This window comes from Anarrhichthys ocellatus, unplaced genomic scaffold, assembly GCF_004355925.1.
Source record: "Anarrhichthys ocellatus isolate YVR2014 unplaced genomic scaffold, GSC_Weel_1.0 scaffold55, whole genome shotgun sequence".
NCBI classification, from domain to species: Eukaryota; Metazoa; Chordata; class Actinopteri; order Perciformes; family Anarhichadidae; genus Anarrhichthys; species Anarrhichthys ocellatus.
This window is the reverse complement of record NW_022280085.1, coordinates 2511533-2523049: the sequence shown is the minus strand read 5'-3', so window position 1 is coordinate 2523049 and position 11517 is coordinate 2511533. Positions and strand designations below refer to the sequence as shown.

The 11517-nt window shown below is 46.2% G+C and overlaps 1 protein-coding gene across 2 annotated transcripts in view; it reads right to left on the bottom strand.

The window, feature by feature from the left end:
* Window positions 1-11517, bottom strand: part of LOC116396352 (serine/threonine-protein kinase N1-like) — a 37143-nt gene that overhangs the window by 14813 nt on the left and 10813 nt on the right. Inside the window, exons 1-12 of one of the 2 annotated variants that reach the window (XM_031870913.1) lie at window positions 10465-11511; window positions 7056-7356; window positions 6030-6175; window positions 5796-5916; window positions 4560-4705; window positions 3407-3620; window positions 3104-3298; window positions 2850-2959; window positions 2611-2754; window positions 2372-2447; window positions 1370-1511; window positions 725-815 (exon numbers count right to left, since the gene is read on the bottom strand). In XM_031870913.1, the coding sequence (XP_031726773.1) occupies window positions 725-815; window positions 1370-1511; window positions 2372-2447; window positions 2611-2754; window positions 2850-2959; window positions 3104-3298; window positions 3407-3620; window positions 4560-4705; window positions 5796-5916; window positions 6030-6175; window positions 7056-7356; window positions 10465-10554 (1776 nt within the window). In that variant the 5' untranslated portion in view covers window positions 10555-11511. Of the gene's footprint in view, window positions 1-724; window positions 816-1369; window positions 1512-2371; window positions 2448-2610; window positions 2755-2849; window positions 2960-3103; window positions 3299-3406; window positions 3621-4559; window positions 4706-5795; window positions 5917-6029; window positions 6176-7055; window positions 7357-10464; window positions 11512-11517 lie in introns of those variants that run through there. The other variant, XM_031870914.1, reaches the window with a different exon arrangement.

Sequence of the window (11517 nt, the reverse complement as noted above, 5' to 3'; positions counted from 1 at the left end):
AATAACAATTGCACAGAGGAACTGAAAATGCACACTTTGGTAAGTTTCAAAATGTTTAAAAATAATCTAACATAAAATAGAAGAAATTATGATCAGAAAGTCATTTTGGCATTAGTATGGTGCAGTTCACTGTAACACGGTGTCTGATGCTACTTTTAACATCAAATAGTTTGTGTTTTGTATAAAGTTTAGGGGCAATAAGCTGTAGCTTCGCTCCACACACTTTAGGTCGGTAGAATAAAAAAACGTTTTCTACTGTTGATGTTGTAACTTATGTTTTGTTATCTTTCTTTTTCCTCCTCCCCTCTTCCTTCTCTCTCTCTCTCTCTCTCTCTCTCTACAGTACTTCCTCTCTATGCCACCTCTCCAGTCCTCTCTCCCACATTACCACCCTCTGCAGTTTGTGCTCTTCACACTGGGAAACTAACGCAGATTTGGCCTTGATCGAATTAAAGCTCCCCCCATCCAATTACGTCTCATTAACGCTGTCTCCCTGAGTTTTCAGCTCTCCATTTCTCTGATCAGTCATCCTGTCCTTGCCATGCTCGTCTTAGATTTCACTGCAGCAGCACAGTGCAGCCGCCTATGACTAGAGCACTGTTTCCAAGCCAAAGGCCGCAGGTAGGAAGTGAGCAGAATAGTAACATGATAGTGTTAAGATGCCCATCTTTTCCATCCTCTCGTCTGCTTCCCTTCCTCTTTGGCCTCCGTCCCTCTGACTCACCAAGGGAGCGGCTGTGTCCACCACGTCTCTCCGGATTTCAGTTTTGGGAGGAGAGTCGCTGCCCAGATTCAGCTTCTCCACTGAGATTTCTCTGCACACAAAGAAAAACAAGAAAATCGAAATGTAATCTCTATTGGATGAGCTCTTTGCCGAGGTGTTGAGGTTTTAAAATCTAGAGGCAGCTGGATTAGAATGTAGATATTCAGACGATTGATCTTTTCCCCAAAACAGGTTGAAATGGTTCGGTTTTTCATGAGCCTCATTGATTTAATAACAAAAATGAATGAATGCAAACCTGAAGCATCTCCTAATGTGTCTTCATTGAATTATGCAAAAAGTAATGGCACAGATAAGAAAAGGTATCATTGAGGCCAAATAACATAAATCTGTCAAAAAATGATGATTAATTACATCTTTATTAGAAGTTGTATCACTTAGAAATTAAATATAAAAAAAAAAATGGCATTAGAAGATAAGTTTTAGCACCAAACTTGAGAGTGTGCTGTTTAGCATCATTTCTGCACTTAATGCCTCATTTCTCACCAGAAAGTTGGGCCTGAATGTATAATTTCAAATACTTAAACATACTTAAAAAGCATTTTTAAAAGTCTTTTCTGCTGAGTAGCAGGCGTACTGGTCACCCACCCAGTGCTCTGTGTGAGCGTGTTGCCCGTGAAACTGGGAGTGTAGGCGGGTGTGTTGCTTCCACTGGGGATGGCGTTCCTCAGCAGGCGGACCCAGGTAGCGACGTCCACGTTCATCTGACGAGCACGCAGGAAGGCCTTCCCTGAAACACACAGAGTGGAGTATAACTAATGAATGGCACACCACGAAAACCTCTCATTACGGGCTGTGTTTACTAGGAGGAGGAAAATAAAGAGGATCCATTCGTGCTAACTTCAGCATCTGATGGAGGAAGGTCTCCTGCTGAGCTTGCATTTCCTGTAAATGCTTATAATCACACTTCCAGAAAATACCACAAGCCATTTACACTTTATCTGCTGCCGCGCCTCTCAACCCATTTGGCCTGCAACTCCTTTAAACAAGGCAGCTACTGCTGGTTTGTTTGGGACGGATTAACCGTCTGTTCAGTTTGTTGTTTGACATTCTGAGTTTGACATGTCTGTCAAAAATGCTTTCACGTCATCATTTTATCCTATTAGACATTTGTGTGGAATTGTCATATTTAGCAAATCAATTCTTGAGTTGAGACAAAAAATGTGTTTAATGACATCACACAGTGACCTTGATCTTTGACCCCTAAAATCTAACCTAGTCCAGGTGGAAGTTTGTGCCTAAATTTGAAAAGAATCCCTCCAGGCGTTCCTGAGACATCACGTTCACCAGAATGAACAACCTGGAAACATGACGCCTCCGGCCAAGGCTGTCGTCAGAGCAGAGGATTAAAAAGAGCTTTCAATGCACACAGACCCAAAACAATGACACACTGTCTCTCTCTCACACAAACTCAACGTGGTGCCTCTGAATATTATATTCTTACCACCACGACACTCATTGACACTCAAACACATTGGTTTTTGTCATTTGGAGAAGAAGAACTTGCCCGTCCGTTTTTGAAATTCCTTTATGAGTGAAGACACACTCCATGTTTCAGTTCAGTGGCTGTGTGCGTACATCCGAACATACCGTGCTGTTTAGAGAAGACTTTCTTCTGCCTCTGGAGTCTTCGGCCTCTCTCGATCACAGGGTTGAAGAAAATCACCTAAAGCAAAAAACAATATGTTAAAACAACCAACATGCATCTGCAGTGAGCTGTTTGGCCAATATCTATTACACTTTACCTGTCCCGTGTGTGTGTGTGTGTGTGTGTGTGTGTGTGTGTGTGTGTGTGTGTGTGTGTGTGTGTGTGTGTGTGTCCCCTGTACCTCAGCCAGCAGCAGCCCCTGTGGCTCCAGTTCCAGCTGGACTCGGTGTGTTTGGTTGTCCAGGAACTCCTCCAGCTTCAGGTACTTCAGAGCGCACAGGGAGCGGTAATCTCTCCAGTACACTGCAATCTCCATCTCCCGGGACTAATCGCACGAAAAACACACACACCAGGGATGTAACGTGAAGGTTTGATCGCTGGTCCAGGATCAAGTTTAGCTTGAATCACACTGTGACTTACTCTCTCCAGGTCCACAATGAACGTCTGGTCCCAGGTCTGCTCTCCAACTGTCTTCCACACCGTCTGGCCCACCACTGTGTTCTCCAGCTTCAGCACTGCGCTCACCTCCGCTGTGAAACACACACACACACACACACACACACACACACACACACACACACACAGGATCTGTTCAACAGCATGTATTTATTATACACTGTGAACATCTAAAAGTCACCGGTACGAAACAAGAAAAAAAGAAAAGAAACACTCACAGGAGAGCTCGTCGTTCTTGCCGGGGATCTTCAGGCTCATGCTGCTGGTGCTGCGGCTGTAGAGGCCGCTCAGTTTGAACGAGGGGCGTCCGTCTCCCAGAGAGTAAGAGGGAAGAACCAGCGGGGTGCCTCTGTTCCGCCCTGGGACGACCTCCAGCAGCCCCACACAGCCCAGCAGATGCACCTGCAGAGTACCTTGAAGGAAGAAAAAATGAATTCTAAAGATTAGTGCTTGAAAGATGGACATCTCTGCAGCTAAACAAGGAACTAAAAGTTTAAACTATTTACAGTTTCTGTGTCTACCTGTGAGTGGGGACGGTTTGCTCATGGTGCTGTACTGGTTGTGGACGTAGGGGGTGCTGTGGCGGGAGCTGAAGGCCGAGGAGGTGGCCAGCACCAGCTCCTCCTTGATGAGGCAGGCCTTGGGATGGTCCTCGGGCAGCTCCTGCAGCCTCTGCTCCAGAGAGCACCGGAGCAGGTCCAGGCGCTGGGACGACTCGCTCAGACCGCACTGAGCCTGCAGACATCATTCAATGTTTTCTACTGAGTGCTTTTTTTAGGAGGGGAGGTCGGGGGAGGGGGAGAGATACTCGGGGTGACACCGAATAGTCAAACTATTTGATCTGCAGAGCCTGATTGGACTGCCGATCTCACAGTCGCAGTGACAGAAAATGTGGTGGGCTAATGACACAAAGGAATAACAACATGGCTATTTCTGCATGTATTAATCAGAGCACTCGCATAAGAGCGAAGCACTATCAGAGATGTATTTATGAACAAGGCTGCTTCTCCCTCCTGCTGATTGTCTCTTTGTTTCCCTGTCGTTCGCCTTCTGTCTGTAAATTGCTACGATGTGGAAAAATGGAATTTGGACCAAAAGTTCTTTCAAAACCACAAAAAACAAGCAGCAATTCAAATGTGCTAATATGGAACAAAAACTGAGCATATGGGATAGAATAGTTCATAACTGCATTAATAATGTGTGGTATGTAAACGTGTATACTGTAAAAGTGGGAAAAATGGGGCAAAATGTTTTTACCTACAGATCTAGTCGAGCATTGATTTTTAAATTGATAATTTGGAAACGTTCGACATGTTGGGATACGCGCCGATTCGCTTTCTTGCAGAGAGTTAGATGTCTTCAAATACAAAGCTACAGCCGGCTAGCTTAGCTTAGCTTAGCACAAAGACTGGAATCACGCCGACCAGGTTCTGTTCAAAGTTAACAAAATCTGCACTTCGACAAGTCATTTACATATGTGTGTTAGTTAAACTGAATAAACACACAACAATGTGGAATCATTAACAAAATATAACGAATATGTAACATGGCGAAATTGATAAAAACATGTTTTGTGCAGTGCTTCTTCGGTGTGCATCAACGTTTACGAGCATTTATCGGAGCCTGACATTGAAACAGTGATCTGAGTGTGTTTGAGCCTGTCGGCTCTCTGACCTCGGCCATGGCCTTCTTGTCTTGGACCTTTCCTGCGCCGAGCAGTCGCAGCATGTTCTTGGCCCCCTCGGCCATGGCGTGCTCCACCCGGTAGTGGTGCCACAGCTCCTCCACGCGCAGCTCCATCCCGCACATGTCCGGCTTACCTGGGACACAGCGCCAGGTTTGTCAACAGATGGCGCAATATCTGTACAAAATGTATTTTCACTGAGGGGAGAATCTATTGGGCAAAACACTGGTTCCAGATTTGATCACAGTTATTGAGGTTGGCTTGTGTGGAAGGGTTTGCTTCGTCTTCGTTTGTCCTATTTAGGGGAACGCTTCATGTGCTCAAATATTTACCCTTAAACATGCAATAGTTTTGGCCACATGGGTCAGCGAATACGAGCTGTAAACACAACACCACCGCGTATCATCACCTTTTAAGATGATACGGTAGTGGCCAGTGGGTTTTTAAAATCAATTTGTTTAAGACGGACAAACTGTGGCTGAAAACGGCGCCAACGAGAGCTGTGAGAATGAAGCCAACCAGGGATGCACCAATGGCAGTACTGGGTCCGATGCCGTGTTCATGTACTCGTATTGGTAAAACTACTCCGATACAACCGCACCAGATGCCACTACGGCAACGTGACATTAAGCTCTCTAAGTTCGAGATGATATGAGTCATAGCAGCTTTAAAAGCACAGAGCTGAAGAGAGAATAATAACAGAGAATGGAGAGAAAACAAAAGCTTGATCCTGAAGTCAGACAGCTCGCCGTGCTCTCCGGGATCACTGCTGCTCTTTCCGCTGCTCCGAGCTTTTGTTTCCCTCCCTGCTCGCTCCCTCTTTCATCTCAGACTCCTTCCTTCACTCTGTTGTCATCTCTGACTCGGCCCCCCTTTCAGTCTCCCTCCCTTCCTGGCTCCCTGCATGTATCCTGCCTCGTCTCTAACCTCTGCTGAATGAGGCATGGCTTTTAGTTGTTGGGCAACATCAAGGCGGATGCAGAAACATCAATAAGGCTCCAACCTGAGAGAGCGAAAGGGCTGTAATGGAATATGTGCATGTGCATGTGTGTGTGTTGACCAGAAGCCTGTACACTGTGAAGTTCTGAAGCAGGAATCGATCCATTACCACCCGCATCATGAAATATGCAGTGTTTATAAGTTTTAGAAGAGTAACAGGTGGGATGAAAGAGGAATCGGAAGATGAGAGCGAGGATGAAAAAGAAAAGAAAAAGCGTGATAGATACTTTGGTTGTCCTCAGACTGCTCCGTGGCCTGCATGGCCTTTCGGATCTGCATGCGGATGATGTCGATCTTTGTCTTGCTGTCCTGCAGCATCTGCTGAGCCGTCTGGAGCAGCTTCTTGTCCTGCGGAGGGGAGAGGAAGCACAGGAGGAAATCAAATAGAGAGTAAAGGAAGTAACTATGACAGAATCTGCCACGGACAGTGAAGTGAGCGACGGTCGTGGCCAGATGAATACCTTGTTACCTCCGTTGGCATAGATCGGAATCATGTTCTCGGCTCCTTGTTTGACCTTCAGCTCGATGTTTAGCTGCCGCTCCAAAGCTGCGATGCGGTGCTGGTTGGCCGACATCCGATTGAAAGACCCCGGAGACCTGGGGGTATCTGTGCAAGCGGAGGGGTTGGACGGTAAGAGGTCAGGTTACTGTTGGTGTAGCGCGTAACGTTAAAGACCACTGACTACGACTACAAAGCATCCAATAGGTTTGTATGTTGATTTCCTGCCTTTGAGGGAGCCACTGGTTTCAGTGTATGCCCGTGTGGTATAAAAAACACTTGCTTGAGAAATGTAACCTCATCATATCGAATGTTTGATTTCTTTTTTTTGTTCTGTAAATTTCTCAGGTGGCGATTGAGTTGTAAATAGGTACAGTTTTGAAAATCAATCCTTGTTGGTGCTTTAAAGAGCGTCAAATGAAATGTGAAGACAAACAAGTAGTGAAAGGCTAGCTACCTTTAAGGCAGACCAGCTATTCTCATGTTAGTGAGAAGCTGCTCCTCTGAGTTTTGCTCACAAAACAGCAGATTAGCGGAGTCATTTGCCCGTATCTCATATGAAGAAAGGGGCCCCGGTGGAAAGACATCACTGTGCAGATGAAGTGGCGTTTCACATCTTTGTTTGTTTGCTTTTGTTAACTACATTTATTGTTAAAGGGATTATTCAAATACCCTTTGTTTTAATTCGTCTTTGTATCCAAACCGTAAATCGGGTGTGGTGTGAAGTAACCAGAGATTATATTTGTAGTCCATATCGCCGGCACTAGAACATTGTGGAGAGGATAATGTGACTGGTATACTAGTGACGTGGCTCAACGGGTGGCAATGGCTGATTGGTTTACCTCAGCAACATTAACTGCCTTAACATTTTGTACAGACATCCATAGCCTCCAACAATGCATCACCATGTCCCAAATGGCACATCCCACAGTGGCAGAGCTTATGAACCACCTCTCCACGGTGGATACTGTTACTGATACGGTGGTACCTTTGTTGTCATCGGGGCCTTTGACCACAATGTGTGCGTCCAGCTCCTGCAGCTGGGCCTGGAGGGACTCCAGCTTGCGCTTGGAGCTGCGGATCTGTGAGTCCACCTGCTGGGCATTCCTCTTGTCGGTGGTGGCCCTGCGCAGGTTCTCCGCGCCCTCCTTGATCTTCAGCTCCTTGCGGATCTCCCTGCGGATCCTCTCGCGGTGCTCGTCCAGGCACTGCTGAACGCTGGAGTCTGAGAAGTCAGAGTTCTGGTCCAGGCCGAGCTGCTGGAGCACCGGCAGCCCGCCCGGATCGCTCTGAAGGGGGAGCAGAGGAGGAGGAGAGCACGACGGTTAGGCAGAAGTCACAAAAGGAGAAGGAGCTCAAGAGGAGGTGTGCAGAAGATAGTACAAATGTAAAAAAAAACAAAGGAAACTGTATATAGCCCACTGCGTATGCGGGGGATTATTCAATTTGAGTTGAAAGCAAAACAGAATCAAAAGGTGACATCCAGCTGAGAGGCGCTGAGCCGAGGTCACGGCAGACAAAGCTGGCAACGGTCGCCCCGCACAGTTCTGACGAAGTGGAGCGCCGTGGGATGAAAAGAGGGGGAAACAAACAGCAAACCCCAAGTGAAAGCACAACATGTGAAACCCATCAAAGTCAGCGCGTAAAGATCCGAGCGCTCACATCAGCTCCTCCTCCTGATCAACACCAACCACATAACAGCAGATTTTGTGGTTTTCACCAAAAAACACCCAGATACAGGTGGAATAAGATACTGATTATGGGATTATGACGATCATTCCTATTTATTAGTCTCTGTTTTGACAATTTTATAATTTAGAGTACTAATTCAAATTGTATTTATTTTTTTGCATTGATAGCTCCTCCTGCATTAGTGTCCTTCATGGGCGGGATTGTTTTTGTTCATGCTAACTTGACCCTCTCCTTACTAGGAAAACAGCTCCGAGTGTGCGGGAGCTGCCTCTGAGTCGGGTGTTGAAGCATCATCAAATGTGAATCGGTGCTAGCTTTAGCGAGCTAGGCTAACTTTGTGGGTGGAACACAAACTTGACAGCGTGACGTTGAATGTTGTAAAAAAAGGACGAACGCTTTTAGTCACTAGCGATACTTTACAACTTGTATCAATGCTCATCGGCGACACAGGACTCTGACATTTAGCACAAAGCTCGTCTCCTGGCATAACAGGGGACAAAATAATGTGAACACCTTCCAAGCCCAATGACACCACCACAATAAAGGTCTAACATTACTGCAGGTGAGTCTTAACTAAACATTATAAGTTCTGCAAATGGAATATACTGCATGTTGCAGAGCAGTTGTATTTTGACAGTTGTTAGCATTATTGTGTTCATCCCCTGTGTATTAGTTTCTGTGTACAGGGAACCAAATTCAGCGTAAACCCATTGAAAAGGGGAGATGTCATTCATTAGTTTGATGTTGTGACATTAGACCTCATTAGAACACACACGCACGCACGCACGCACGCGCGCACACACACACACACACACACTGAGGACTGTTCCCCTTCCCTCTGCCCCAGTGTAATGGCGGGGTGCTCGGGGCCTTTCACTGCACCATGCAGCCAGCCGTCCAGCTTAGCAGATCTGATTACAACTTCTTAGGTCTCTGTGTCCACCCGGCTACATGCGGGCCGGGGCTGCAGCTCTGCTCTCATTAGAGCCATAATCCATCTGTAACACAATACAGTACGACGGTCAGCCACGGCCCCGCCGGCCAAACCCAACCACGTGGCGCAGGCCGAGTGCCTGCAGGATTTGAAGCGCTGCTTTAATGCGACGTTACGTCATCGCACGACTCTGGAGCGATGTTGGTTGAGCATGTTCCACAAACATGGTTGTGGAGCAAAGTCGTGAAGACTAAGAACGTGTTTGGTGTGGAATATCCTCAGACGCAACATCTCTATTTAAAGATGTAAACCGATACAGACATCGACATCACTGATAAGCGCATGGACGTGAACTTGTACATTCACTGTATATATCATACGGAAAAAAGTTATAAGGCTCTAAATATGTTACTGAATGATGGAAAATGATGGAAAAAATGATTCAGCACAGTATCGCGATATTTCGCAGGGCAATATTTGTATCGATACATGGACGCCAAGTGTCGATCTTTTATTATATTAACTATTAAAATTGCAAATACAACTCTAGTGCGGTCAAGGGTAAAGTCAGCGGGGATTGGCAGGAAGTTGGTCAAAATAAGATGAAGTGTTGGTCGGTCTGTCTGCTTCACTGACAAACCCATTTCGCTGCAATAAATCTGATTGAAGTGAGATGAACCGAGTGGAAACTTTCTCATTACATGCAACAGACGTTGACGAACTGCATACTCTGCAGTTGAAAAAATGTAATTACAACATATCGCAATATTATACGTCATCGCAGTAAGATTGTATTGTGACTTAGGTATCGCAATAATATCATATCGTGGGGCCTCGAATGATTCTTACCACTAATTTCAAGCAAATATTGAAATAATAATAAAGGGTCTCAATGAATATGTGTCGTGTCACATGACTAGTGTACATGCTCACATGACCAGAGCCGTTTACTTCCTGGCTGCACCACGAAATAACACATGCTGCATCAAAACAAATATTGGTTTTAAAGTATGTTATCATTAAGAAAGGACGACATTTATCTTTAAAGTGTCTGGCACAACTATGTTCATTCGCAATTACGCAACTTTTTTTGTAAACATGTTGACGGCAACAATAGTGATCGAGGGGAAAACACAATGCACCTAGGTATATACACACACATATAAGTAGTTCTTGTTCAATGTAACTTTCTACTCTGTTCTTTCTTTCACCTTCACTCTAAAGCAAGTTCTAGCGCCACTTTATTAGGTACGCCTGTTCACTTGCTCGTTAACGCACGTATCTAGTCAGCCAATCGCGTGGCAGCAACTCAATGCATTTAAGCAAAGTAGAAATGGTCAAGCCGATCTGCTGACGCTCAAACCGAGCAATAGAATAAGGGAAGAAAGGGTGATTTCCTGCGGCAGGCCTGAGAAGTTCGAGGCAGAAGAGAAGGCCAAGGCAGCAACGCACCGAGAACGACAGGAAGGGAAGCGCTTGTGCTGTGACGCAATCCTGTTGGGCACAACACAACCTAACCCCTGGCGTTTTACGACAAAGAATCTCAGGAGCGAGGCGTGAGTTAGCTCACACAGCGCGGCGAAATCACAACAACGCACAGGAATGAGAACTAGCGAGTGATTCGCTGTCGGAGAGGAGATGTCTTTTTTTGCAGGAAGTGAACGAGGAAGACAGAAAAGAGAAGGGCCGTAGTAGTGGATTGAAAGACAAAAAAAAAAAAAAAAAAAAGGGCGGCCATGCTGAGGGCCTTCTGCGGCCACAGTTTGCCTACCCAAGACTCTGTGTCACTCTGCTCAGTGTGTATCGGGGAGTCCACCGGTTGGTCCCCCGGCAGGTCCTCCAGTGTGTCCTCACTGGCCATGTTTGGCCTCCTTCTGGCTTCGCTCCGGGTCCCCCCCCCGTTCTCTCCTGTCACAACACTCGGCACCGATGGCAGCGCCAATCAGGGCAACACCGAGCGCTTTTTCCTGCCTCCTCAAAATCCAGGATGTCCTTCTCCGCCGGGAATCAAAAAGGCGGTCTGAAACCGGAGCGAGTGAACGAGGTGGAGGAGAGGAAGAGAGAACAGCACAGAGCGAGCCCCACCTCGCTGCTTCCTGTTCTGCTCATTGCCAGATAGAGGCTGAGGCGTCATGCACTTTGTACACACACACACACACACACACACACACACACACACACACGGGTGGTTTTGTAAGTGAGAGAGCTCACAGCCACTCTGCTTCCTGCTACTGGGTCACCAAAGCTGTTGTGATAGATTGCTGTCATGTTACATGGACCATCAGACCATGTATGTCTTTGTTTTGTGTGTTTTCAGCATGTGGAAGTAGAATACAGTCCATGTCTGCAGACATGTGCAGCAGTATTTCTATTATTTACTTGCAGATGAATAAAGAAAATAGGCCGCACTGAGGGAAGTGGACACAAGAGAAAACACATTCCCTCTATGAAGCACTAGAAGGTCCTTCTACTGAAAGGGACTTGGCTTCTGAGTGAGCTGTAATAAGGACAGGTCTTCATGGTAAGTTGTGTTATGAGCTAGACAACCTTTCCTCCTGTGAACAAAGGTTCACCAAAAGCAAAGATCTCTAAATCTGATGAAGGGATTCTGCTTTTTTTTTTTTTTTTTTTTCCAACAACTACAAAACATGAAGCATCCGTGCATCGAGTTCGCTTATGGTTTAACAGGACGCCATATGGAGACACATGGCACACACACACGGCACACACACACACAGAGAGGAAGAGACGGACATTCCGCCTACAAAAGCGGGACGGCAAGCTGAGTCGCCACCTTACGAGACGTGAACGGGTAGAGATCGCA